We start from the raw sequence: 27447 nt of genomic DNA, 5'->3' as shown, positions 1-27447 counted from the left end.
TATATTGGAACTACCTCAATTAATACTATTCCTTTTGTTTGTTTGTTGTTAGAATTAAGGAACTTCCTCTGAGTAGTTCTTGCTTACAACTTACCCTTAGAAAATTGTCTGGGGCAGAGAGGACTTGTGGCTTTCTCAAGGTAAAAGAGTCAGTAAGTAGAACAGTTATATCATGCCAACTGAAACCCACTCTCTACCCACTATTCTACACTGCCTCTGCAAATCTTCTTCTTGATACTAATTTGAAAATTATTTTAATCTATGCTCTAACAAAGTAATGCCACAGTTGTAAAGGAAGAGCTCATTTGAAATGACTCCATCAGTAACCAGTTATTTCTTATTAAAGTATAATCAATTTCCAATTCCATGGCATTATTTAGGGCTTTCCCTGTCAAATACTTTCTATATATATTCTCAAAGACATTATTCCTGTTATATAGATAGGCATGAGAATTCCAAAAAAATACACAGAATATAAATCTACACTATTCAGGAATACATATTCCACAAAACCTCTAACCTATCTCATTTCTCTTCTAAGCACATTTCCCAGCATGTCTCACTGTCATCTCCTATGCCCTTCTTAGTGGCATACTTATTTAATTTGGAGAGGTTTCTCAAGTTCATCACAAAACTTCTCTACCCTCCCCATCTCCTGCGATAGATTTTCATGCAAAAACTACAGTTGTTTTCACTGTGGAATTTTTGTAGATTCTTATTATAAGCAATACAATTTAAAATAACCAACTCTCCCATGAATAATGTTTCTGCTCATCTGTGACTACAAAATTAAACTTATTTATCTCTTCAAGGAGACCTGAGAACCATACTTTCATTTCATTTCAACTTCTTTTTAATCGTCTGTTTCATTTCTAGAAAGTTAAAATTAATACAATTCTATTTCTACATGAGTAAGTCCAATCACTGGTCTGGATCACTGGGTCCAGGATGAGATCCAGGATGGAACCAGTCACTGGAAAAGGATGATAGCTTTCAAACTGGCAAAAACCATGAAGGCTATTTAATCCAACTCCCTCATTTTACAGAAGAAACCAAAGTTCAGAGAAGACAAATTACTTGTCCCAGGGCATATTGTTAGTGACAGAGATAAAACCTGAACCCTGTTTTTTTCCAACTAGAAAGTGCACACTCTATCCATTATGTTATCCTGCCTCTATATAACTATATTTTTCTTGTTTCTATAGAAATAAGAAGTTTCTATACTTTGTGAAACAAAAAGAAAATGAAGGTACAAAGGACTCATCACCAAGTGATAAGAGACCTAGAAATAGATGATAAAAATATATTAGTTAAACTTATTTTAAAAATAAAAGGTAACTGTAAGAAAGAGAAAATATAGTCAATTTACTAATGCAATGCTAGAAAAAAATAAATTTGTAAAACTAGTCACTCCTTTTTGCTTACTATAGGTGCATTCTTAAAACAACAAACCAAAGAAGAATCAGGTGACTTAATCAACAATTTTTTAAAGGTTAGCTCCTTTTAAAGACAGACTTGCAATAAAGTTTCACTGTAAGTTATTTTGAGAACTATATTCATTCCTCATTGTTATTATTGGGGGGTAGACTTAATATCTACTGGTCTCTGAGAGTCCCATTTGCAGTGTGGAGGGAGTGCAATGTATCAGATAGCAAAATTGGATCATCCAAATATCATCTTAGTTTGACTTGAACCTCCCTTGGGAGAATCAGATTCTATTTCTATCACACTGTACCACTACTGCCAGGGGAAACTTGGTTGCTTTCTGACTCAAATTATCTTCCTGAATCAGTAGCATCAGCTTGGACTACCCATATATAACACCAATGCATGACACAACTCTGCCATTATAGGACAACTATCTAATACAGACACTAAATTCAGGGAAATTTTAATGCAAAGCACATGTGCCGAATACGTGTTTGCATTGTTCAAGGAACCTTTCAAGACACTTAGATGTTTCAGCATAGACAGTCATATCCTATAATAATTTTATGGTCTTAGATGGAATGAGTTTAGCCAAATAGTACTTACTGGAAAATCATGTGTACCATTTCTAGTCCCTCTCTCCCAAGGGAACACAGGAAGCCCTTTTGTGACCAAATCACAATATAAAAATCACTGAGGCCTTGTCATATATCTTTTCATCAAGCAATATATGGAGCTTAACAAATCAATTTTATTTCTAAAACGTCCATCATTCAGTGATGAAAAGCATGGCACTCAAAACCTTTTCCAAATTTAATTTTTAAAAGGTATAAAATTTTGTCTCTTTTTTGTCTCTTTACTTGCCCCTTTTACTTAGGGGCAAGAAAGCTTCACCATGACAGCTAGTTACATCCGATACTTGGCTTAATTTCATCTAGGCAAGGCAGATGATATCGCTCTGGTCACCATAACTGTAGCCAAGAGAATAATTTTCCCCTTGAGGTCAGGTCTGGCAGTGGTTATTCTTTTCAAAGCAGAACATTTAAAGATGGGGTGGGGGGAGGCAGTTGGAAATTTTGAAAAGTAGTTAACCGTTATTCCAATGAACAATGTTAACCAGTGTTAACTTATTCCAAAGCCTAAAAATCCAAATTCTTAAAAGTTTTTATAATTAACTCAGAACCTATTTTGAATCTCTCCCTTTCTCTATATTTTGCTGCCTCCTCATCTTTTTCTATCTTTCTACAGGTCTTCTACTTTTCTGTCTTTGTATCTCCTTCTGATTGAAGAATATGTTCAAAGCCTGAAAGGTTTGAGGCATAACATATACACTTAATAAAGGCAGAAAACTGAAATAAAGAATTGAAGGGCTATATCTCCAAGCAGTTCTACCACTTAGACCTATGTCTTTATCACTTTTATTCATTTGCATGGAAGACTAAAAAAATCTAGGGGTTAAGAAAAACCAGGGGACTCAGGCCCAGATAATCTTTGATTTTTTTTTGGGGGGGAAGGTGATCTCTAAACTAATGCTGAAAAGGGTAGTTTGCCAATAAGACATTAAGCAAGGGGTTGCATGGGCCTTCTAACTCTAAATCAGAGATGAACTCCAGGTGAAGACATTATCCTTAGTGATCCAGAAGCTCAGGATAAATAATAAACTTGGAGTCTACAGCTATTTTAAAGCTGGCGACCTGCTCTGTGTACTATATTTTGCACCTGGAACAAAGAATCTCCTTTTGGGAAAAAAAAATGCCTAATATATGCAAGGTGGTGAGGACAGACAGACTTTCCTAAAAGAAGAAAAAAGGTTTTTTTAAGGATTTTTGTTTTGTTTTGTTTTACCACTCTAATAAGTAAGTGTGTGATATTCTGGATTTTCAAAAAGTACTGAAGGACAGATAGCAAAGTCTCCTTTGACTCTTAAATAGAAAAAAGAATACCTAAACTGAAGACTATAGCCTAAGCTAGTTAGATGTAGAGGGAAGCTTCACATCTGCATGTCCAGTGACTCTGCACCTGATAATGATCAGTAGAAACCAAAGGACCATCAAACACCATAATTTAATGTCTACGAGAGATGGAGAATGAGCAATACATGGGTAGGGACTACATGTCATCCCTCTGTGGCCAGAAGGGAAGATGCTACCTGGTAAAGCTCACATACCAGGAAAGAAAAATGAGAAGCAATGGGAGCAATGTGACATCCCCAGAAGACCAAAGTGGTTCTGTTGCCTCAGAGATAGGTGATATCTTGCCACAAACGTACATTCAAATGTTTCTTCTGTGTGGCTAACTCTTCTCACTGGTGATGTCTAATTTATGGTCAAATACATCCTATGTACATGAAGAAACCATTCTAATGCTTTTTTTCTTGAACTGTATGATGTCATTAAATGATCTTGCTTTGAATTAACTACCTTCTGGCTGACAGAGTAGCAAACACATTACTGGGAGTTTGTGAGCTCTGGTTCTTGGCACATAGTAAATCTTATACAAATATTAGTTATTATTTTTTATTGGCCATTAAGAAGAGCTGGAGGATTTTTTTTTGTTAGTATCTGACATTTATTAAATAAAGTTTTCAGTTCTCTGTTCTTGATTTTAAAAGCAGGTGGGTTAAACATTTTTTATGCTTTTCTAGGAAGGAAAAAATACCTAAATTAAGTTGCTTTTCATTCATGCATGTGGCCCGTTATTACTTTTTTCCTATAGCTTATAGCCTTCAGTAGAAGGCTCCTCACCCATACTTCAAATGAAATATACAGTTAAGCCCCAACTGATATGAGAAGTACATTCCTGAAAAAAAAGTACTATGTAATATGAAACTATGTGACTGGAGGCATTAAGCCTATGGACTTAATTGGTCATGGACTACCACAAACAGATGCAACTTGAAAGGAACACTGTTGCTGAACGTCTAAGTGTAGAAGGAAGGAGTGGCAGGAGGTGAGTACGGTGTTATAGAGCCTATGGCTAACTCTGATGCCTTAGTTTACTTCTTGTTTAGCAAAGTATAGAAACACAGAAGTTGCTTCCTTTGTCCTTCATATTTTCTATCAGTCCCTTTATGATATGAGCTCCTTTTAATATGAATGTAATACAAATGATAGCTGACATATATACATGTATTTAAAACACCTTACAAATATCTCCTACATATTTGAAGGGTTTTATTAGTTAATGACTTAATTATTTTGATCAGCTGAACCCAAGGTCTAAAATCTGAGATAATAAAAAATAGAGATAAATAAAATAATAAGTTATTTATGGTTTTATAGAGATAAATAAAAAGACAAAACTGACATTTTTAAATCATTCTACATATATCTCTCTCTTTTTTTTGATCATCATAAATGAAGGCTTGAATGTGGAAATTGAAAACGAGGAGGCAGTGAGGTGAGAAGGAAGAAAAGAGGATCAACAGAAGAGGAAGTCATTGGTGAAATTCCTCAAGCAGAAAAGTAAACAGCCTAAGAGAGTTAACTATAAGTAAGGCACTATAATCACCCAAAGGGCATTATGGAAGACCTGAGAGCCTTTGCAGGGGAGACAAAAGAAACAAAAAATGAGAAAGACAGAAAAGAAAAACCTAAACTTACTGTTCTACATTGCAAAATGGGACTTAAGTGGAAAACATAATTCAACTAGCTTGCTTATTATGAGAGATTAGGAAGCTACTCCTTAAACAAAATCCATCTGTTCTAAATCTCTCCTGAGGATTCAGTCGATTAGCAAGCATTTATTATTAGGCAATTACTCTATCCTGGGCACTGTGTTAAGTGCTAGGGATATAAAGACAAAAATAAAATAACCTTTGTCTTCAAGAAGCTTACATCCTAGCAGAGGAGACAACATGTACATAAAAAACTGTATATAGAATAAAACAGAATATAGTAAGGGAAGACATTAGTACTCTGGAGCATCAGGAAAGGCTTCATACAGATAGAAGTTCTTATCTTGTATGTGTCCAGGACCTCTTCTCAGAATAATATTTTGAATAATTGAAGGAAATTCTAAATTTTAGTTAAAGGTTAATGAAAAAATGTAATTTTTGTGTCCAAGTTCACAGACCCCCTGAAATCCATCCATGGACCCAAAGTGGGTCTATGTACCACACATTAAGAAATCCTGGTATAGAAGGTAGTATCTAAGGTGCATCTTGAAGGAAGTAAAGGACTTTATAATGTATTCTAGACAAGGGGGACAATAGCTAGTACAAAGACAGAGAAAGAGAGAAGATGTGTGAAGAGCAAAGGCAACCAATAGGGCTACACCACTGAATACAGAAAAGGAAATAATATATAATATATATTATTAAGGAAATAATATATAATAAATATCACATATTTATTATATATAATCTGTCTGGAAAGACAGATTGAGGCCAAATTGTAAAGAGCTTTAAAAGCCTGAGGAGTTTCGACTTTATCCTAGAGGCAATAGGGAACCACTAGAATTTAGTGGAATCTAATTAATATAATAATTGAAGGTCCATAATCCTCCATTGAATCAATCAATCAAAAATATAAAATAGGAGTAATCTTTAATGAATTGGAAATGATTATGGTGTTTTGGTTATTAGATAAAAGGCAGATAATGCTATACAGGAAGCATTTTATGACTGGTTGAGAAACATCAATCACATCTCTTTGGCTAGGTATAAAAACATCAAGGCTGTTCAAAATGTGGCAGTCAAGTGATGAACCCCTCTAGTGGTGAGAGATCTTCATTTGGGAGGTTCAAAAGTCAGAGTGAAACCTGTGAGAGAAGAAAGTATCTCTGTCTTTGGGTCTGTCTGAATCCCTTCTTTGCCACTGATCATGTCACTGGAAATACTGAACCATTAGCAAATAGTAATTCCAAATGCAATAAGAGAGATGAAAGTAGTAGAGGCTAATACAAATCCATCCAGAAGTGATAGTCACCAGAGAAAGACAACATCAAGGAGCATGACCCCTCCTACTGGTTCTATAAAGGCAATGACCTTTAGAGCCCAGAAGAGAGCTATTCCTAAAGTAAACTTCATGAGAACTCTATGAAGCAGAGGGGAGGAGGGGGGAACTAGGAGGATTACCCCCTTGTCATATGTGATTTCTATCTTAATTTGTATTTTAAATCTGTGCCCATTTCCCCCCACACCCGCCACCATGAATCCTTTGTATATTTGTTAGAGAATGTACCCTAACTTTTGAGAGGAATGTTTTTATAACTTTTGTTCTTGGTACATCATCTTGGTCATCATCTTCTTCATTTTTTGTTAAAAAACTAAGGTTGGCTAATTCTTACTGAGAAGCACAATAGTGAGGGGTGCTGAACTACACTGCTAGATATCTATCCCTTCTGGACTAACTAGAAAACTCTGAAAGTCGTAGTCAGATGCCTCGTGTGGGTCTAGTCAATGAATTCTAGTGAAAATTGGAGAAGTAGCCCTAGAAAGAGTTTTATTTGTGTTTAAGAAAAATAATTTCTGTAACTGTGTGGAGAATGAATTGGAAGGGGGAAAAGATTTGAGATGTTGAGACCATTTTGAAAGTTAAGGCAAGAAGTACTTAAATGTATTGATAGTGTGTATTTTGGGGGAGAAAAGCAAAGTATGGCTCCATTAACTAACTAATTAAAAGGAACTGGTGACACTGCAGCATAAAGAATTTCAATTAGAAATGTGGTCCTGACAGGGAAACATGCTGGCCCCCTGAGAGGTCAAAGGAGATTATGGTACCTCTTTTTAATAAAGGAGACATTTTCTTCTTTGGGGCAAGTTTTTAGGATAATCTTGCTTGTAAACAATTCTCTCTTAAAGAGAGGATGGTTTCTTGTAGCTATGGTTCCCATTTCTGTAATCTGCAGTGTTGCTTGGGATACTTGCCTTTTTCAGTACATACTTTGTGACTGGTATTAAGGTCTTTCTACATACATTTCTCAGTGTTCTGACTCTCTTGATACATTATTAGTCATCCAACAACACCAAGATGTTCATTCTTCATGAAAACTGAGGGGGGGAAAGGGGGGAAGGAGAGAGGGAGAGAGAGAGAGAGGGAGGGAGGGAGGGAGAGAGATGGAGAGGGAGATGGAGAGAAAAAGAGGGAGGGAGAGAGAGAGATGGAGAGGGAGACAGAGAGGGAGAGGGAGAGGGAGAGGGAGCGGGAGGGGGAAGGAGGATGATAGAAAGGAAGGGAAAGAAGGAAGAAGGAAAAGAGGGAAGGAAAGATAAGGGGAAGAGTAGAGGGAGAAAGGGAAAGGCAGGGAGGAGGGTGTTTCCTTCCTTTAAGGTGATTACAGTCTATGGGGGGGGGGGTGGATATCATATGCAAGCAGCTAAGTAAATATAAAATAATTTCAGCATTAAGTAGAAGAAAATACTAAATACCCAATGGATCCAGACTTGCACTGTGAGAAGACTTGTAGGCTTGGTTTAATACCTACACCTCTCATTAAAAGAGATTCCAGTTCTATCAGTAAATCTTCACCTTTTCAACTCATTTTAAGTACTTGGTCTATTCTAAATTCTAATCATAGGCCCAGAAAGAGGCCCCAAAATGTGCAATTCATTTAAATCAATCTTTCTAAACAGAGGCAAAACAAAAAACTCCTCCAGTTCTAGTTGATAAAGAATCTTTCAGACAAAAGGTGAACATGTTAATAATTTGAAAACAAATGCTTTTGCAACAGTGAGAACACCTGCACTTCACTACCATTTCCACAGATTTTTACAATTCCTGCCTATCACTAAATAGTTGTCTGCCCTTGGGCAAGTTATTTAACTTCCTTCACGCCTTAGTTTCTCAATCTAGGGAAATTAAATGAAATTAAATGAGGGTATTGGGTTGGAGGACCTCTGAGATCTTTTGCCTCTCAAAGTAGCCCAGCAGACTTGGAGTAAAATGACCTGGATTCAAACAGTATCTTTGACATTAGTAGCTGAGTAGGTTGTTTTGTCTTTTACAGCCTCAGTTAGCTTATGGGAATAATAATAAATAGGATCCTTAAATGGGAGGTAATTAACCCATAGGGCCTTTCTTCAATTGTAGGCTTTCACTGACAACCTTAATTACAAGCCCTCTCTGCTAGTTGGTAACTAGTTCTCTACATGAAACACTCTGATTCCTCTTTGCCACTTTGACCAAGTGAAAATTTAGTTTTGTGTTACATGAAACTTCAGTAAAGTTTTAAAAAAAAGATTATTGAGCTCCTGGGCCAGTAGCATCATTCCTCAATATCAACTCTCCAGTAATTATCTTTTCCCCACTATAAAGGATATAAAGCCAACAGATATTTGGCTGCTCCTTGTTAACAGATTAGTAACCCAAATCCACATATAATTGGTCTCATTACCAGTAGTGCTTATAGGCATTTAACATTTTCTAAACTTCTAGTATTTAAAAAGAGCTATATCCCTTTTCTAAAACATACCCGATAAAATACATTCATCCATAGCAGACATATGAAGTTATTTCTTCAGACTCATTACACCTGCCATCTCCTGTCATATATCAAACACACACATGGATGGCTGTATAATTTTAATGATGCTTGATCTCCATATTTAACATTCTCATCTAATGCTTCACAGCCACTTTAGGCTAAGGAGGTGATTTGAAACAGGTAGGAGGCATTACCTTACTTTTTGTGACGAAAGAGTTAATGTTCTTTTAAGTTTCTAAATATAATTATTTTGTGCATAAAGGTGTAGGATGAAAATTAATTAAGAGTAAAAATAGTTAATTTACCATAAAAGAAAGAGGTGGGATTCCAGAGGAAAAGGTTCTAGCTGTGTAATCTCAGACCAGTCACTAAGCTCCAAGGGCCTCAGTGATGAAGGAGCAAGGCTATATTGTTTCTCAGATTCTCCCTGCTGATCTCAATCAGCTGTTTTGAGGAGTGTCCATTAATTAATGGTCATCCCCAAAGACAGCCTTGTAGAACCTCTACCAGAATGCTCTCAAGCTAGTTATCACTCTAGGGAATGGCTGAACAAATTGTGGTATATGTTGGTGATGGAATACTATTGTGCTGAAAGGAATAATAAAGTGAAGGAATTCCATGGAGTCTGGAACAACCTCCAGGAAGTGATGCAGAGTGAGAGGAGCAGAACCAGGAGAACATTGTACACAGAGACTGATACACTGTGGTACAATCAATGTAATGGACTTCTCTACTAGCAGTAATGCAGTGATCCAGGACAATTCTGAGGGACTTATGAGAAAAAATACTATGCACAACCAGAGAAAGAACTGTGGGAGTAGAAACACAGAAGAAAAACAACTTCTTGATCACATGGGTCAATGGGGATATGATTGGATATGTAGACTCTAAATGATCATTCCAGTGCAAATATCAATAATATGGAAATAGTTCTTGATCAATGGCACATGTACAACCCAGTGGCATTGCATGTTGGCTACCAGAGGGGTTTGGGGGGAGGGGAGGGAAAGAACATGAATTTTGTAACAATGGGAAAATATTCTAAATTAAATGAATAAAATTTTCTAAATTAAAAAAATTAAGGTATCTCTCTATGACTAATTTTAGGGTACTCCTAATAGGAACTTCTAAATGAAAAAAAAATCACTGTACCAAAGCAGATAAGCACCTTTTCTCAAGTTTATAGTCTTAGAGAGTTGCTGAAGGCATTGAGAGATTTTCATCTGCTCAGGTTCACATAGCCAATGTGTCAAATATGGAATCTGAACCCATGTCTTAATGGTTCCAAGCCCCAGTCTATCAACTATACTCAGCTATCTGCAATATTCCACCTCTCAGGAAAGAGGTAAACACTCATAAGAACAAGTGTTATATACATGGTCAAATGCAAGAAATCACAGTTTTTGCTAAACTATTTGTCTTGGTTTGAAGAAAAGGTTCAAATTGGGAGTGGGAGAAAGGAATCATAGAGAAGGCATCTGACAGAGTCAGAAGATTTGGGTTTAAATCCCACTTGGAGTTCTTATTAGTTATGCAACCCTGGGCAAGTTACTTAACCACTCTGTGCCTCCATTTCCTCAACTGTAAAATGAAGAGAGTTCTGTCCAGTTCTAAATCTCTGATCCTATCATATCAAGTAACTATAATACAAGATGTCCCAAAAGTCTCGGTGCAGCTTTAAAAACAAGTTAATAAATTATTTAAATTAATAGCTCAAAGTTATTAAAACTGAACTGACTTTAAAAACAAAGTTATTAATTTAAGTTCCTAATTTATTACAATAAATTATAGTGATTTAAATGTTCCACAGATGTTAAATATTAAATCTAATCATTATATTATATTATATTATATACTTAATTATAACAAATTAATTTAATAACTTATTAAAACTACATTCAGACTTTTAGAATATCCTATACATAACCAAAAAAATTCATAAAACTTTTTTTAAATTAATCTAACCAATCATTTAAAACTGCTCATTCATAGCCATTTGATATCAATCAAACCATGTGAATCTTCCTTGGAGAGAATAATACATAGCTATGGGCCACTAATGATTACATGCTATTTTGAAATCATCCCAAATATGCCTAGAAATTGTCATACAGAATAGGCAATAGTTTATAAAAGATCTGGAAGTTTTTGGTGAAACATGAGCTAAAAATAAATCAATAGCATAACCCAGTAGGCAAAAAGACATTAATGTGATCACAGCATACATTAAAAGAGTATGAGTACCCAGAATGAGAGAGGGAAGGGTTTTGTTGAATTCTCTCCTTGTCAAATCCTATTTAGAGCTCATGTTCCATTCTGAGCACTATGTTTTTGGAAAGGTCAATGATGGGCTAGAAAGGGCATTTAGAATGGTCTGTCAGTCAATAAACATTTATTAAGTGTTTTCTATGTGCAAAGCACTGAACATATGAAGAAAGGAGGGGTGAATAGCACTTGCCTTTAGGGGGGGATCATATTTTGATGGGGGATAATGACATGTGTAAAAAAGATATACAGAAGAAGATGATGGGCAATCTGACAAGGGAAGGCGTTAATAGACAGGAGGCACCAAAACAGGCCTCCTGCAGAAAATGGGATTTGAGCTGTTTTAAGAGGTAGCATGATGGGGAGGGCATGCCAAGCACGGATGTCAGTCAATGCAAAGGCAAAGTGATGGGAGATGGAACGTTATGTTTTAAGAGCTACAATTAGACCAGCATTGCTGGACTGCAAAGTGCATGGTGATCTGTAAAACAGAAGACAGGAAAGGAAGGAATGGATCAAAGTATAAAGGTTTTAAATGCCAAAGGATGGTGGAAGGCCTCAAGATCATTCCAGACAAGGAACAGTTGAAGAAATTAGAAATTCTCTAAGACTTAGAGAAGAAAAGATCTAGAGGAAATGTAATAGTTGTCTTCAATATTGGAAGGGTAACATATGAAAAAGGCTTAGATTTGTCCAGCTTGGCTCTAAAGAACAGAAATAGAAATAATGGGGTAAAAGTTGTAAAAAGACAGTCTTTATGTTAAGAAAAATTTCCCAACCATTAGAACTATGCAAAAGTTTGTACTAGAGTGGTTGTTATCCAGGCATGTCCAACTCTCTGTGACTCCATTTGGCATTTTCTTAACAAAGATACTGAAGTGATTAACATTTCCTTCTCTGGCTTATTTTATAGATAATGAAATCGAGACCAACAAGATTAAGTGACTTTCCCAGGGTCACACAGGTAGTATCTGAGGCCACATTTTAACTCAGTTCTTCCTGACTCCAGCATTGCACCAGCTAGCTCAGTTTTGTTGAACCTTTTCCAAATTTGTATGCCCAGAGGGCAAATTCAAGCTGTCTCTGAGCCCCTGAATTACTGGAGAGAGCTGAGAGGGGAAGTGCTAGCTTTGGGTGGCTGGACAGATGGGTGGGGCATGCAAAAAAATATCCTCTGGCACTGGGAAGACCAGGAACAGAGGAGCTCCCAGAGTGCCAGTTCTGCATGCATGCCATGTCTTCACCAATGCTGTCCAAGGTGTTCCCTTTTGCTAGAGGTCTTGCAGCAAAAGTTAAATAACCATGTGACAGAGATATTGTATAGAGGATCCTTCTTGATGTTTAGGCTAGTCTAGGATGGACTCTGAGTTCCCTCAAACTCTTTGATTCTAGGTTATTAGAAGGTTGACAAACTATAATGGGAGTTAAATAGAGTTGTTACTCCCATTTTTTTTTAAATAAGGAATTATTTCCATAATAAACTGGATTGCAACCAAAAAAAATGTCAACGAAATGAACTATATTCTATATCATTATATTTATCCTTTGGTAAAATTTGTGTAATTCCAAAAGTCAAGAAAACTTAGTAATAAAAATGGAATCGACTACAGTAGAGTATAGAAAGGCCCTGTTGGTAGAATGTTAGCAGCTGGGGTTGAGTCCCAACTCAAAGTGGTGAAGCCATTGTGAGTCACGAAGCCAATTAACTTTTATGAGCCTCAATGTCTTCAACTACCTGTCAAATTCACAATATTGTTGTGAAGACCAGTTGAAACACTTTGTATAAAGCTACTTTGCAACCAAAAATTTGATATATAAACATAAGCACTTGCTATTATTAAAGTCCAAAAGAGGAAATAAAGAACTACCTGAGATCTACCTAAATCAATTTTGCCAAGAATATAGAGTGCAAGTAAAACTATGTTAAATTTCCAACTGGGATAAAGCAAGTTTGACGAGGTTTTACTAGGCTGGTTTCAGCTAAAATGATTAAAATTGTTCAAACATTTATGAAAAAGAGAAAATTGGTTGAAGATGAATGCAGATGATCTAAAAGGACTATTAAATGAACACATGAGCTATGGATATACTTAAGTAACAGTTATAGACTTTAACAACAGATAATATAATGTCACTAAAAATTGGATAAGGCCTCTAAGTTTCAAATATATTTTTAAATGAAGAAATGTGAACTTGAGAATACCCTAGAAAATAAGCTATATTATATGCTAGGAATAGTGTTAGAATGAGTCAATCACAGCAAAGATTAGAAATTCTGCTATGTCGTAAAACTATAATACAATTAAATTTAGTGATCTATCTGTCACACTTGGACATAGTGCCAAAAAATAAACAAAAATTCATGGAACACTGGCAGAGGAACAAAAACAAATGTGGAAACCAAGAAATATCAAAGTAAAGTCAGCTATTTTGGTTACTGGAATGGTTTCACACACATTTGTTGGCCATATCACAGACATGAGGATCTCACATATTTTTGGGGAGTGATTAATAGGAATAAAAATTATTCATAAGTGAGGGATATTTAGAGATTATTTTAATAAAAGATGCATGTTAAACGTTTTAAAGCAATGATTCATTTTAATTTTTTCAGATAAATTTTGTTTCATAAAAAAATCATAGTATCATTTTCAAACTTAAATTTTATTTAATATTTCTTCCTAAGGCTTCATAGGCGAGGAAAGCTGGAAACTTGTTTTTAAGTCTCTGAATACAAGTTTCAAAGCCAGGTTGTAAAATGGTGTTGACACTTTGCACAAATGTGCCTAAAGGGACTGACTACAAGAAGACCAGTGAATGAAGGTTAGTTTCTGCTGGCCATTTGATGAAGAGTATTCTGGGCTGGGCTTTAGAAAAGAACTCTGTAGGCCTTGAAATGCCTTTAAGCAAAGACTGTGCATCAGTCCTGAAGGCAATCCTCTGAGGGAGAAAAAATGAAAGGTCTTCCCCAAAGAAGAAAAGAAAGTCGAAGTTAACCAAATCCTGATTCTAACCACCACTCTATCTGCAGAAAAGAAAGAGAGCTCTGCAGGCAACAAAACAACTGAGCTAGATGGGATACAGTAAATCTTTTACCCTGGGTTCCTACAATGGTTGAGTTTCCTGTCAAGAAAGCATGAATGTAAATGTTTCCTCTTTGTTTCTATTCAGTTCTAACTAGTGTATCATATGTATCATGGCATGTGTAATGTGCAAAATAAAAATTACTGAATATATCAATGGCGTTATTTTGAAAGTTATATTTTTCTAGAAAAAAATAATTGGATGGGTAGTTCATTATAAAAATTAGTCCCTCCATTATCCATATCTAAAAGAAAAGTTTAACCCTAAGCTTACAAAGCCAGAAATAGGTAACAGTATGGTGACAGCTACCCAAAGTGCCTAGGAAGAATTCACAAGACTCTATAACAGTCTCACAGTCACTCCAGGTTCTACACTTTGGGGGACTCTGCATAACTAGCTTAACTGTGTCTTGCACATAATAAACATTCTCTAAATACTTGTTGACAACTTCTTCAGGAGATAGAAAGAGAAAGAAGGTAGTTCATCTGATACCTTTCTTTTTTTTTTTAAACTCTTGCCTTGTCTTAGAATTAATGGTAACATCAGTTTCAATACAGAAGGGTGGTAAGAGCTAGGCAGCTGGGGTTAAGTGACTTGCCCAGGGTCATACAAGAAGGAAATCTCTGAGACCATATTTAAACTCAAGATCCCTCCCCAACTTCAGGACTGGCACTCTATCCACTGAGCCACCTAGCTACCCTCTTTTTTGCTTTTTCAAAGAAAACTCAAATTATGTGGTATAATCTATAAAATAATTACCCTGCTTTTTATTATAATTTGAGAAAATCAGTCTTTTTACATGTCACAAACCTGGAAAAGATCCCAAAGGTCAGAATTGTTTTCTTAATTACAGATATGTGTATGCATACATAAATAAAATATATGTACATATCAATGCATAATACATGTATACAGAAACTTAAACCAATCACTTAAACTGTGATTTATATAGCATATCATAAGGGTGGACCATACCTTACAATTATATTATCTCTGAGTATGTATTGTTGTTATTGTTCAGTCATTTCAGTAGTGCTCAATTTAGGGGGACCCTTTTTGGAGTTTTCTTGGCAAAGAATACTGAAGAGGTTTGCTCTCCTGCTCATTTTATAGATGAGAGAAGTAAGGCAAACAGGGTGAAGTGACTTGCTGGAGCTCACACAGCTACTAAGTGCCTGGGAATAGATCCTTGATATATATATATAATACATGTGTATATCTGCATATATATAATACATGTGTATATCTGCATATACACATATGCATATGAGTGGACACATGGGAATAATATAATTATAAGAGTGTGATCCATCCCAGTTTAAGTTATTAAGTTTCTATCCATCTCTCCATGAACCCCACTGTGGAAGTGAGCCTTAGATATTTACAAGGCAAAGATGTTCTTTATTCCAATTCTTCTTACTATACTATCTCAGAAAATGCTGCCCACCTCTCCACCCCACTGCTTTTTAAATTCTTACCTTCCATCTTAGAATTAATATTGTGCATTGGTTCCATAGCAGAATAAACAGTAAGGACTAGGTCAGTGATGGCAAAACTTTTAGAGACCAAGGACCAAAACTACAACCCTCACTCCACATGTGAGCCTTTCACATTATCCCAGATAGGGGAGGGAGGGAGTGCTCCAATTGGCTGCTGGGCAGGGGGGCAGATGATATGAGAAATGTCCTCAGGTACACATGGAGAGGGGGATGGGAATGGTCCCCTTTGGCACTCAGGCCATAAGTTTGCCAACATGGGGCTAGCCATTGGGCATTAAGTGACTTTCCCAGGCTCACACAGCTAGGAAGTATCTGAGGCCACATTTGAATGCAAGACTTCCCAGCTGGCTATCTCTCAATCAGCTGTGCCATCTAGCTGCACCCCAGTAAATGTCATTTTTTAAAAATTAATTAAATTTGTACAACTGAAAATTAATGGGAAGAACACTGATGAAGGCTCCTGAATGATAGTAGCAGAAACTCCAACCCTTCAGGTTGTCCCAAGAACCATAAAAAAAAGGAGTCAGCCACCACCACCCCCAGGACCCCACTGATAACCCTTGTGAGAGCTAGGGGAAGTAGCTTCAGAGAGGCTATTACATATTAATGAATGGTATTTCATTACTTTACATGTAGTCACATCATATCATATAATCAACTCATAAACTCAATACCATCAGAACAGAACAAGATGCAGTTACCTTCTCCTTTAAATTGTCTTTTTTTTTCTTTACTTATCTTCTTTTTCAGGGCTGTCTTTCATGTTGTTTCAGAATTGAAAATAATTAACAGACTCAAATTCAAAAAATTCCTTCTGTCTAAACTTTGATAACTAAAGTCTTAAATGAAAACTTCAAATATTCACATATTTTAAGTATGTTCCCAATTATGGCATCAATGGAAATATTCTGAGTATGTAAGTCTCCTACAAGAGAAAAAAACAGACCCAAGTTCAAATGTACTTAGACAACTTTTTAAAAGAGGCTTTGATTAGTCCCAAAAAGTTATCTCCCAAAAAAATTAGCCTTAAGTTTTCAGAAGGGGAGAAAATTTTTTGTTAGTTATCTGCTTAATTGTTATTCATTACAGTTAACATTTGGTTTTGGAAATGTTAAATATTTAATCTGTAATAAAATTATATTTTTATGCCCTGCTGTATGTATACTGCATAATAAATTGTCCTACCATATAATCATAGAATTTAGAACCCTATAATTGTAAGACTGGAAGAAAACTTAGAAAATAATATCTGATATTTATCTATCATCATTTTACACATGAGAAAACAGATCTAGAAGATCATGGGATATCAAATTGATAGCTGGAGGGTCCTTAGAAATTGTCTGGTTCAATTTCAACATTTTACATATGAGGAAACTGAGGCATGGGGAGGTTTAAGTGATTTGCTGAAGATAGAAGTGAAAGAGCCAGGACTTGACCCCAGAGTCTTTGAATAGCAAAGCAGTTATTCTCAAGTAAAACCGGCAATTAGTGGCAGAACCCAGGTCTCTTCTTTCCTAATCTTCTCTAGGTCTCACATTTTACTGATGTTGCTAATTTCTGCAACCCTGTGAATAAATTAACATATTTTGCTCTACTTAATATGAATAATTACTTTGTCCTTCATGTTTGAAGGTCTTTTCCCTCTACCCTTCATTAGTCAAATAGATGTGGCTTGAATTACTTTTCAAAACAATGAGTAAGTTAATTTTTACCCTCCACATTATAATCATAACTAGGTTAAAGACAAGAAATAAGAAAAGACAAAAAAAAACCCTCACTAAGCAAAATCCACACAAAACATTGTATAGAAAACATTACCATTTTATATGGCCTGTTGTGCTTAATTATTTTGTATTTTAAAAGTTAGCTGTCGTTCTGCCACACTGAAAAAAAAATAATCTGCACTAAACTTAATAGGTTAGGAGTTGTAGACCAGTAAATATGATCTGTCTCATGAGGGCCATTTATAATTAAGTAAAAATTATTCTTTAACTCAATGACTTCTTATGTAGTATTAACCTTTCTAGCAACAAATAACTAAAAGATGTGAAGGAAGAAGCCCTTAGGGCAACTGTCTCTGGGAATGTGATAATTCAGTTTCACAAGAACAAGGCATTGTGCTAGACCCCAGGGATACGGGAGCAGACAACAAGCATTTATAAACACGTATACACAAAGAAAGTCCCTGTGTTCGGGCAACATGTATTCTTTGCTGGGGGTGGGGAAGAACACATGGTAATTGTTAACACAATATGTATCTGTAAAATAATCTTTATAGGGAGGGGTTCATTCTGAAAGGATAGGATTTGTCACTGAGCAGTGAGGTGAAGGATGCTAGGGACCCAGGCACCTAGGTGGCATAGTGGAGAGAGGGTTGGGCCTGGAATCAGGAAGACTTATCTTCCTGAGTTCAAATCTGATCTCAGACACTTACTAGCTATGTGATTCTGGGCAAGTCACTTAACCCTGTTTGTCTCAGTGTCCTCATCTGTCAAATGATCTGGAGAAGGAAATAACCCCAGTATCTTTGCCAAGAAAACCAGAAAATGGGGTCAAGAAGAGTCAGACATGCCTGAAACAACTGAACTGAATAGGGATTTTAAGAGACAAAGGTGAGGAAGGAGTGCTTTCTAGACTTGAGATACCATTTTTGGCAGAATGTTGTAAGAGCTAATTAAATGGAGCAGAGTGTGTGAAGAGGAGTACTATGAAATAAGACTAGAAAGGTATGTGGAAGCTGAGTCATGGAGGGTTTAAAATACCAGGTCCAAGATTTTGTATTTTATTCTGATATTAATAGGAAGTCACAAAAGTTTTCTGAGTAAGAATATCATCAGATATAGAAGAAGATATCAGAGCTACGCTCTTGAGAGATCAATTTGGCAGCTAATAAGGAAGAAGAAAAAAATGCCATTGACAGTTCCAGGCAATTTGTCCTTATATTTCTAGAGCAGAGTGGAAATAAAAAGGGGGAAAATTGAGCTGGTCTCCTAGCCCTAGATAAGGAATTTGCGTTAAGGGAAATTCCAGGATGATTAAGACAAAAATGAAATGAATGATACTATGGTCACCATGTTATTAGAATCACTCAATCAATAAGCATTTCTTTTTTTCCTCTCCTATCTCTTCCATTAGAGAAGGCACCATTTGACAAAAAGACATATTTCTTAAGCCATCATATGCCACGCACTATAAGCAGTCCTGATGATTCAAAGACAAATATAAAACAGTACAGTCCCTACCTCAAGGAGTTTGCATTCTATTAGACAGACAACTTGTATATATATATATATATATATATATATATACTACTTAGAAGATAAAGAGTCCAAGTTTCAAGAAGGAGGACATTAATCAGTGGGGGAATCAGGAAAAGCTTCCGGTAGAAAGTACCACTTGAGCAGAGTCCTCAAAGAATTCAGGTATTCCAAGAGGGATCAGTGAAAACAAAGTGCATTCTGGCCATAAAGGACAGAGAGGGCAAAGGCATAAAAATGAGAAATCTAACATTATACGTTGTTGTTGTTGTTTAGCAAAGTCTGACCCTTTTGTGAGTCCATTTGGGGTTTTCTTGTCAAAGATCCTTTAGTGGTTTGTCATCTCCTTCTCCAGCTCATTTGAAAGATGAGGTAACTGAGGCCCACAGGATTATTGAGACCTGCCCAGGTCACACAGCTATTAAGTGCCTGAAGCCAGATTGGATTTCAGGTCTTTCTGACTCCAGGTCTGGCATTCTATCCACTGTTTAGCTGCCCTAGGTGCCACCTAATCTCTCTTTGAAGAAAGGGCCATATTTTACCTCTCTTTGTATCTCCAACACTTAGCACAGTATCTGGCACACAGTAGGCACTAAATGAATTGGCTGACTGATTGATTGGTGAATGAAGAAAAGTGAAGAGTCAAGAATGACTCAAGCTTTTGAGCCTGCATGAACAAAAGGATGATGGTACCCAAAGGAGTAAAAAAAGGAAATTTCATAAGAGAGATGTCTTGGGGAAGAGGGACAAGTAAAGAATTGACTGGAAGGACTCCATATAGAATTTGTTACCCCAGGTAATTCACTTACCCAAAAGCTCAGTTTCCTCATCTGCAAAGTAAGGAAGCTAAACTAGATAACTCTAACTAGCTCCAGATCCATAAATCTATAACCTTCCATCCTCTAAGGGCAATGGTTAACCTTCAAAGGAGAGCTGGAGGTATCACTCCCACTAGAGACACAACAAACCCATCCCTAGGCAATTCTCTGTGCTCTAGTAGTTATACACACAATGATTTAACCTTAACCAGGTGGAATGAATCCCACAAGAATAAATTTTTAAGTATAAAACTGTGCATTCTATATAGACAGTCACCGTGAGTTTGACTCTGCAGAGAGGAGTCAGTCCAAGATTCTTTCAGAAATATTCAGCTATACCTGTGGAGAGCAGATAACAATGGCAATCTTTATAGGACCTATGATTGTTTTTGTTTATACTCAAAGGGAACCAAAATGACATCAATATGTCCAAGGAGTTGATCAGATCAAGATGAATTCAGAAGGCTCTACCACAAGTCAGACACAAATAAGAGCATATGGACATTTGGGATGAAATGGTCTCTAAATGTGCAGATCTTATGTTTCTTTTGAGCTGCTACTGTTCAGAAGGCCTGTACTCCCACAGAGCAATGGTTCAGACACAACTAACCCCACAAGGATTCACATCAAGAATTCAAACTAACAGGTAGCAGTAGGCTTGGTAGATAAACTATTCTAGGATCAGGCTCAATAGTAGCAAGAGATCATAGGATCACAGATTTTTTAACTAGAAAGAATCATAGAATTAAACTACTTCAATGAGCCCTACTTCCATTTTACAGATACAGATACTGAGAGTAAAAGAGGTTAACTGACCACCTCAAAATTGCAGAGTGAGAAAATAATCACTGATAGGATTCAGGTTCAGATCTTCAACCAAATCCACTATACAGAGGCTCTTAACTTTGTGTGTGTGTGTATGTCATAAAACCCTTTGCCAATCTGGTGAAGCCTATATTATTCCTTCTTGGAATAAAGTTTTGAAATGCATAAAATAAAATACATTTGATTACAAAGGAAATCAATTACATTGAAATATATTTATCAAAATATATTTTTTAAAAAACAAGTTCACACACCCCAGGTTAAAAATCCCTTCCTATCCCAATATGCCTCCCAAAAAAAACAAATCTTTCACCTTGAACCACAAACACATCTTCCACAAAAGTGCATGCATTGGTAGGTAAGCAAGATGTGAACTACATCTTACCACCTTTTCTAATAGTGCAGACATAGATGAAGATAAACAGTGCTGGTCCTAGTCAAAACTGGGAACTCAGTAAAGCTTGCCTCTGACCTCTAGTTTTCCCTTTCTCTTTTTCCCATTTTCAAACTCCTAGCAAAGAGGTTTTGTAATCCCCTCCCTTTATTAAAACCGGAAAGGATCTGATAACCATCAAATACACTTTAAATAAAACATTTCGCACTGCAGTCTGGAGATCCCCTAAGGATTTGTATTTTAAAACCTTTTATCTCTAAGGCCTGCAAGCCTTTGTCAACTGTGAAAAGAATTTCAGACTATTGTGAGGGAGATAACTTTGGAGCAAACTTTACTTTGCCCAGAAATTATACTAACCCCCAACTACCTACCCTGAAGATATATCTGAGTGTTTTTGGGGGGAAGACTGAGTCAAAAGTAATAGTATGATGGTGATGCCAATCTCATCTGTTTACCACAAGATGGTAGAGATACTGAGTCTATTTTCATAGTGCCCACTCTCCTTTTCTAAACCAATATGCTAATCTCCCTGACCTAGGTCCTGGGCTTCCTCCAGCTCCCACAAGCAATAAGGCATTGGAAACCCAAACACCCCAGCTCTGGAACAGAGAATATAAATTATAATGGTGATCACAATAATGATGATAAAACATTCTGTAGTATTACATAAAATGGTTACCCAGCAGGTATTAAATCCCAGAAAGGGGGGGGGGGGGGGGGGAAACAGGCTTTTCATTGTGTGAAAGATGGATTGGAGTTGGGAGAGGCTTGAGGCAGGCAAACTAAATAAGAGGCTATTATATAACAGGGATGATGAGGGCCAGAACTAGTTGAAGTGGTGCAAAGGTAATGAAGAAGAAAGGTGTGAAGGTAGAAATGACAAGATTTGGGGATCGGTTGGATCAGTGGGGTGAATTGGTGTGGTAACTGTGTGGAAAGGGGAGAGGGAATATTGAAGATAGATGTTGTAGAAATTGAAACAATGCTATTTGCCAACCACTAGAGTATGTTGGATGAGTAAGAGTGAAGAGTTAAAGATGACATCAAGATTTTGAACTTGGGTGATAAGAAACATGGTGCTACTCTCAACAATAAGAGAAAAGCTTAGAAGAAAGATGGATTTTAAGAGGAAATATTTTAAATTCTGAATTTGAAATGCCTGTTGGACATTCAATTTGAAATGTCTCATAAGTAATTAAGGATGAGTCTGGAGTTTAGGGCAGAAATTAGAACTGGATATATAGATCTAGTAACCATCTGCATACAAATATTTGAACTCATGGAGCTCATTAGGTCTAAAAGAGAGTAGCAAGGAAAAAAGAAGAAGGCCCAGGACATGGTCTTTGGTTTCACCAACAGTTAGGTGATATGTTGCAGAGGAAAGTCCACCAAAGAAGTCTGAGGAGTGGTCAGATAAGTAGGAGAACCAAGAGAGAAGAAAGATGGTCAAACATTAAACCTTCATTAAGTACCTACTATATGCTAGGGCAGCTAGGTGGTGTAGTGGAGTCAGAAAGACAATTTTCTGGCCTCAGACACTTAGTAGCTGTGTAACTCTGGGCAAGTCACTTAACTCTGTTTGCCTCAGTTTCTTCATATGTAAAATGAACTAGAGAAAAATATGTCAAACCACTCTAGTATCTTTGCCAAGAAAACCCCAAATGGGGTCATGGAGAATCAGACATTACTGAAAAATGACTGAACAGCAACATGTGCCAGGAAATTTGCTAAGTGCTGGGGATTCTAAGAAAGAAAAAAGACAATTCCTGTTCTCAGAGAGCTCTTAGTCAATCAGAAGCTACATCATGCAAACAACTATGTACAAAGAAGCTACGAGCAGTCTAAACTGGAGATAATAAACAGAAGAAAGGTACTAGAATAAAGGAAGTTCAAGAAAGACTTCCTGTACAAGGTAGAATTTTAGCTGGGATTGAAGGAATCCCAGGAAGCCAGGAGGCAGAGGCAAGAAAGACAAGTAATCCAGGCAGGAGGAACTATCAGGAGATGGAGTCTTTTGTTTGATGAACCAGGAAGCCAGTGTCACTAGAACACGGAGTATGTGGAGGAGTCATTTTGTTGTTGTGGCAGTCCATCCTTTGTTTTGAAGAGGACCAATTACATCACAGGGTAAACTCATGACTTGTGTGTGATTTCAGTGAGGCAGAGATGCACAAAGTCATCAACCTCTCTCACTTCCAGTCAATGAGGTCCAGTGGCAAGACAAAACTCACGATGATTGGATAGTTGACAGTGACTATTATAAACATATTTACTGTCCCTCTCCCAGTTTCGTTTTCTCCATAAATCTGATGAACATGTTTCTATATATTCAGTTATATTGCTGATAAAAAGTCTTCAAGTGGGCAAAACTATATACAGAGAACTATGGCATGGCACTAGAGAATTTTCTCATCTATCAAGTATCAACCAACATATTTTCAGTAGGGTGGTTCATTTGGGATGGAAATGTCTATTAATGTCCATGTGTCTATAAATTCAATTTTATACTATTATCCCAGACACAGTTCTCCATTTCAAAGGAAAAAAATTCCAAGTGCCTGAATACCTTTTCAATAAATCTTTGAACTCACTGATTTGGGGGAGACATCAACATCATTATCACCATCACAGCTAGCATTTATAAAGTAATTACTCTGTTCCAAACACTGTCCTAAGGGCTTTACAAATTTTATCTCATTTAATCCACACAACAAATTTGGGAGGTAGTTGTTATTATTATTCCCATTTTACAGTTGAGGAAATTAAGGCAAATAGAGATTAAATAACTTGCCCAAAGTCATATAGCTAGTAGATGTCTGAGGCTGAATTTCAACTCAGGTCTTCCTAACTCCAAGCCTGGCACTCTATGCAGTCTGGGATCATTTAGTTGTACTGTGCAACATAGCTGGACTTCTTCCACTAAGTCATAGTACTCCATCTATCCTTTTTTTTTTTAAACCCTTACCTTCCGTCTTGGAGTCAATACTGTATATTGGCTCCAAGGCAGAAGAGTGGTAAAGGCTAGGCAATGGGGGTCAAGTGACTTGCCCAGGGTCACACAGCTAAGAAGTGGCTGAGGCCAGATTTGTACCTAGGACCTCCCGTCTCTAGGCCTGGCTCTCAATCCACTGAGCTACCCAGCTGCCCCCTCCCATCTATACTTTTGATTAGTGCAACTCTAATTCATGGACTCCTATAAATCTCTGAGTAAATCCCACTCTCTAGAACCTTGGAGGCCTTTATCTACATGTTTTAATAATAATTATTATGTATAGACAGTATGGCATTGTGGATATATTGTTTGACTTAAGAGTCAAATGGATGTCAATTCAAATCTTATCCTTGATACATACCAGCTGTGTAACTCTGGTCCAGTCATACATTGTGCCTGTGATTCAATTAACTACCTGTGACTTACATGCTAAATCAGAGAAAGGCCTTCATCTTCAGTAGAAGGAGCTTTCACATTGGGAGGAAGTCACAGATCTTTCCATATTCCTATATTTTTAAAAAGGACTATTATCTGACATTTAAATAACATGTTATTACTACACAACACCTTGTATCTATTATTAATTAGCTTATCACAGAGAATGATTTGAGGTTGAACTTGTAGTTTCACTATTATGGGAACTCTCAATAAGGAAGCTCATTCAAGTAATGAAGTCCTCACTAGTACTGTGATTTATAGTTTTAGAGTTGCCTGTGTGGCATGCCAAGGATCAAAAAGCCAGAACATGTCTTGAGGCAGGACTTGAAACCACATCTTGCTAACTCCAAGCCTAAACAAGAATAAGAAAGACAGAGTTGGGATTACCATCCCCATTTAGTATAAAGAAGAAACAGGAAATTGGGGAAAATCAGTTCAAGCATTAGATTAAAAGGTCCTGAAGGACAGGGAGTCCCTTTTGCCTTTCTTTGAAGCCCCAAATGCTTACTACAGTGCCTAGCACATAGTAAGCACTTTATAGAAGTTTAAGGACTGACTGAACCACTAAAATGGCCAATCTAAGGCAGGAGTTCAGGTCTTAACTCAAAATACAATATACTTTGAGCAGGGACTATCTTAATTAATTGTATCTTCAGTGCTTGCCACAGTGATTGGTACTTGGTAGGTGCTTAATTGGGTTAAATCAGTACCTAGGACCTGGGCTCAGAAGGAAGCATAAAGACTCACAATGCCAGGCAAAAGGTGTTCTCCTCAACTGAATAAGACCATGAATGAACTCCTCAGGGATTCCAAGTTATATCTCTGCAAATAGCTTCCCAGTAAAGCTACAGGGAAGTTAGACTCATGAACCAAGAGTATCCTGAGTATGGAGGATTTCACAGCCACTCCTGGCATGTCCACTTCAGGTTGGGAAAGAGCTATAAGGAATGGCCCTTGTGATGAATATAAAACTATCAGGGTAGTTTTTCATTTAAAAAAATACCCAGTAAAGTATTTTTAATGAATGAAAAGTCACATCAGATATAGAACTGGATCTGGAGTTAGAAATATAGTCTTGGCAACTCCCTAGGTGTACTGCCCTTAGCAAGTTATTTAATCTCTGCCTGCCTCAGTTTCTTCATACATAAAATAGGGGTGAGGATTGATATGAGGATCAAATGAAATAATAATTGTAAGGCACTGATCACAGTGCCTGGCATATAGAAGATACCATATAAATGTTAGCTATTATTAGTGTTACTATTACTAATTACTAATAATACTAATGACTAGTAGTAGTAGTAGTAGTATTTTAATATAATAATGATATTAAAAGGTATAATCAATGAGAATGAAATTTCAATGTGAAACAGATAATTTATTGGTAGAAATCTGCTTTTTTAAAATGAAAACAAAAAATTTTAGATATTCATTTAAACCATAATTGAAATAAGAAATCCTCCCAGACTAGCCTATAGTCCATCACTTTGTAAAACACAAAGCAGAAAGAGAAACTGATCCCCAAATTACATCCAACTAAGCCATGTAGGTTGTTCCTATTTTATGCTTATTCTTCTCTTCTGAAGTTGTGAATAATGAAACAAATAAAACTCACACAGTCTCAGAGGTTCCTTTTCAATGCATTACATTTTAAATCCATTTTCAAAAATGCAGTACACATTCCTTGATAGCATGATATTTTACCAGATCTACTGAGAACAGTACTTACCCAGCGTCTTCCTGGAAGCCTTCTAGTTCATCTCGTTGCTCAGCTAAAGTTGATTCCAAATCCAAATATGTACCATTGTGAGAGAGTTGCAGTGTACAGTCATCAAGCTGTAAAAGAAAACATCAAATGAGGTTTCTGCTTTGATACAATCTGCAACAGGGAAAAAAACAGTAACTCTATCTTTTAAAAATCCTCATTACATTCCATTTAAAGTTGTATTCTTTAAAGTTGTATCATTTAAAGTTATAATACTTGGATTAAAACCAAACTCTACTACTAAAACATATGGAATAAAAATGCTCTAAAATAATAATATTGGATGTTATCTAATAATTCAGGTTTGCAAAGTATTGTAAAAATACTATTTTATATGGAACTTGGAAGGTCAAATGAAGGGAGTTTTTTTTTTTCCACAGATAAACTGTAAGCAAGTCATTAGCACTCTCTCAAAGTGAACACTCACAGAAAAGGAGTCTGTAAGGGCTTCTGATACCAAGCTGCCCTAAATCTCTGGAACACTTGACCTAGAGCAATATACATAAGTTTATAATGCTTTTTATTTCATGCAAAAAGATTCAAAGTAAAAAAATAAAAAATAAAATTTTTCAGAGATTCAACATAATTAGCAAATACCTTTCGTAAAGTTATTGAGCTAGTAAATATTGAATCCAAAACTCAAATCTATGGATTTATCTTCTGACTAATAAAATCTCTACTTTGCCACTCTATTCTAGGTGTTATGAGAAACCATGAGATAAGAAACAATCCTTGCCCTTAAGAAATGTATAGCCTCATTGGGAAAGTAGATGTATCCATTAAAAAAAAAGTAAAAGGCAATAAAGTATAAGCACCAAATGAGTTAGTATAGACAATCAAAATATATGCAATGCAAAACTTCCATATATAAACAAGTGATATTTTAGAATCATGATTTTTAGTTACAATCTGTGATTCTAGTTTTCACTACCATTATCAACAGAGCTTGATTGAGGAAGATCATTCTTTTTTTCTACTTTTTTTTCCAATTACATGTAGAAAAGTTTTTAACAATTGTTATCTGACATTTTGCTATCCAGAGTCTTTCCCTCCCTCCCTTCTATCCTCTCTCCCCAAGACAGCAAATAGTCCAATATAAGTTACAATGGTGCTATCATGCAATACATATTTCCATATTCTTCATGCCATTAAAGAAGATACATATTATACACATAAGAAAAAATTCATGAAGGAAATAAAGGGGAAATGATATGTTTTGGTCTTCATTCAGACACTAACAGTTCTTTGCAAGGC

General features: G+C 36.3%; 1 protein-coding gene across 14 annotated transcripts in view; it reads right to left on the bottom strand.

Moving 5' to 3' along the window:
• Positions 1-27447, bottom strand: part of FHOD3 (formin homology 2 domain containing 3) — a 719587-nt gene that overhangs the window by 594564 nt on the left and 97576 nt on the right. For all 14 annotated transcript variants that reach the window (XM_007486745.3, XM_007486741.3, XM_007486739.3 and 11 more), the window contains exon 2: positions 26158-26264. In XM_007486745.3, coding sequence (XP_007486807.2) covers positions 26158-26264 — 107 coding nt within the window. The remainder of the gene's footprint in view (positions 1-26157; positions 26265-27447) is intronic.

This window comes from Monodelphis domestica, chromosome 3 (assembly GCF_027887165.1).
Source record: "Monodelphis domestica isolate mMonDom1 chromosome 3, mMonDom1.pri, whole genome shotgun sequence".
Lineage (NCBI taxonomy): Eukaryota > Metazoa > Chordata > Mammalia > Didelphimorphia > Didelphidae > Monodelphis > Monodelphis domestica.
Note: the sequence above shows the minus strand (reverse complement) of the source record. Positions and strands in the feature narration are given on the sequence as shown.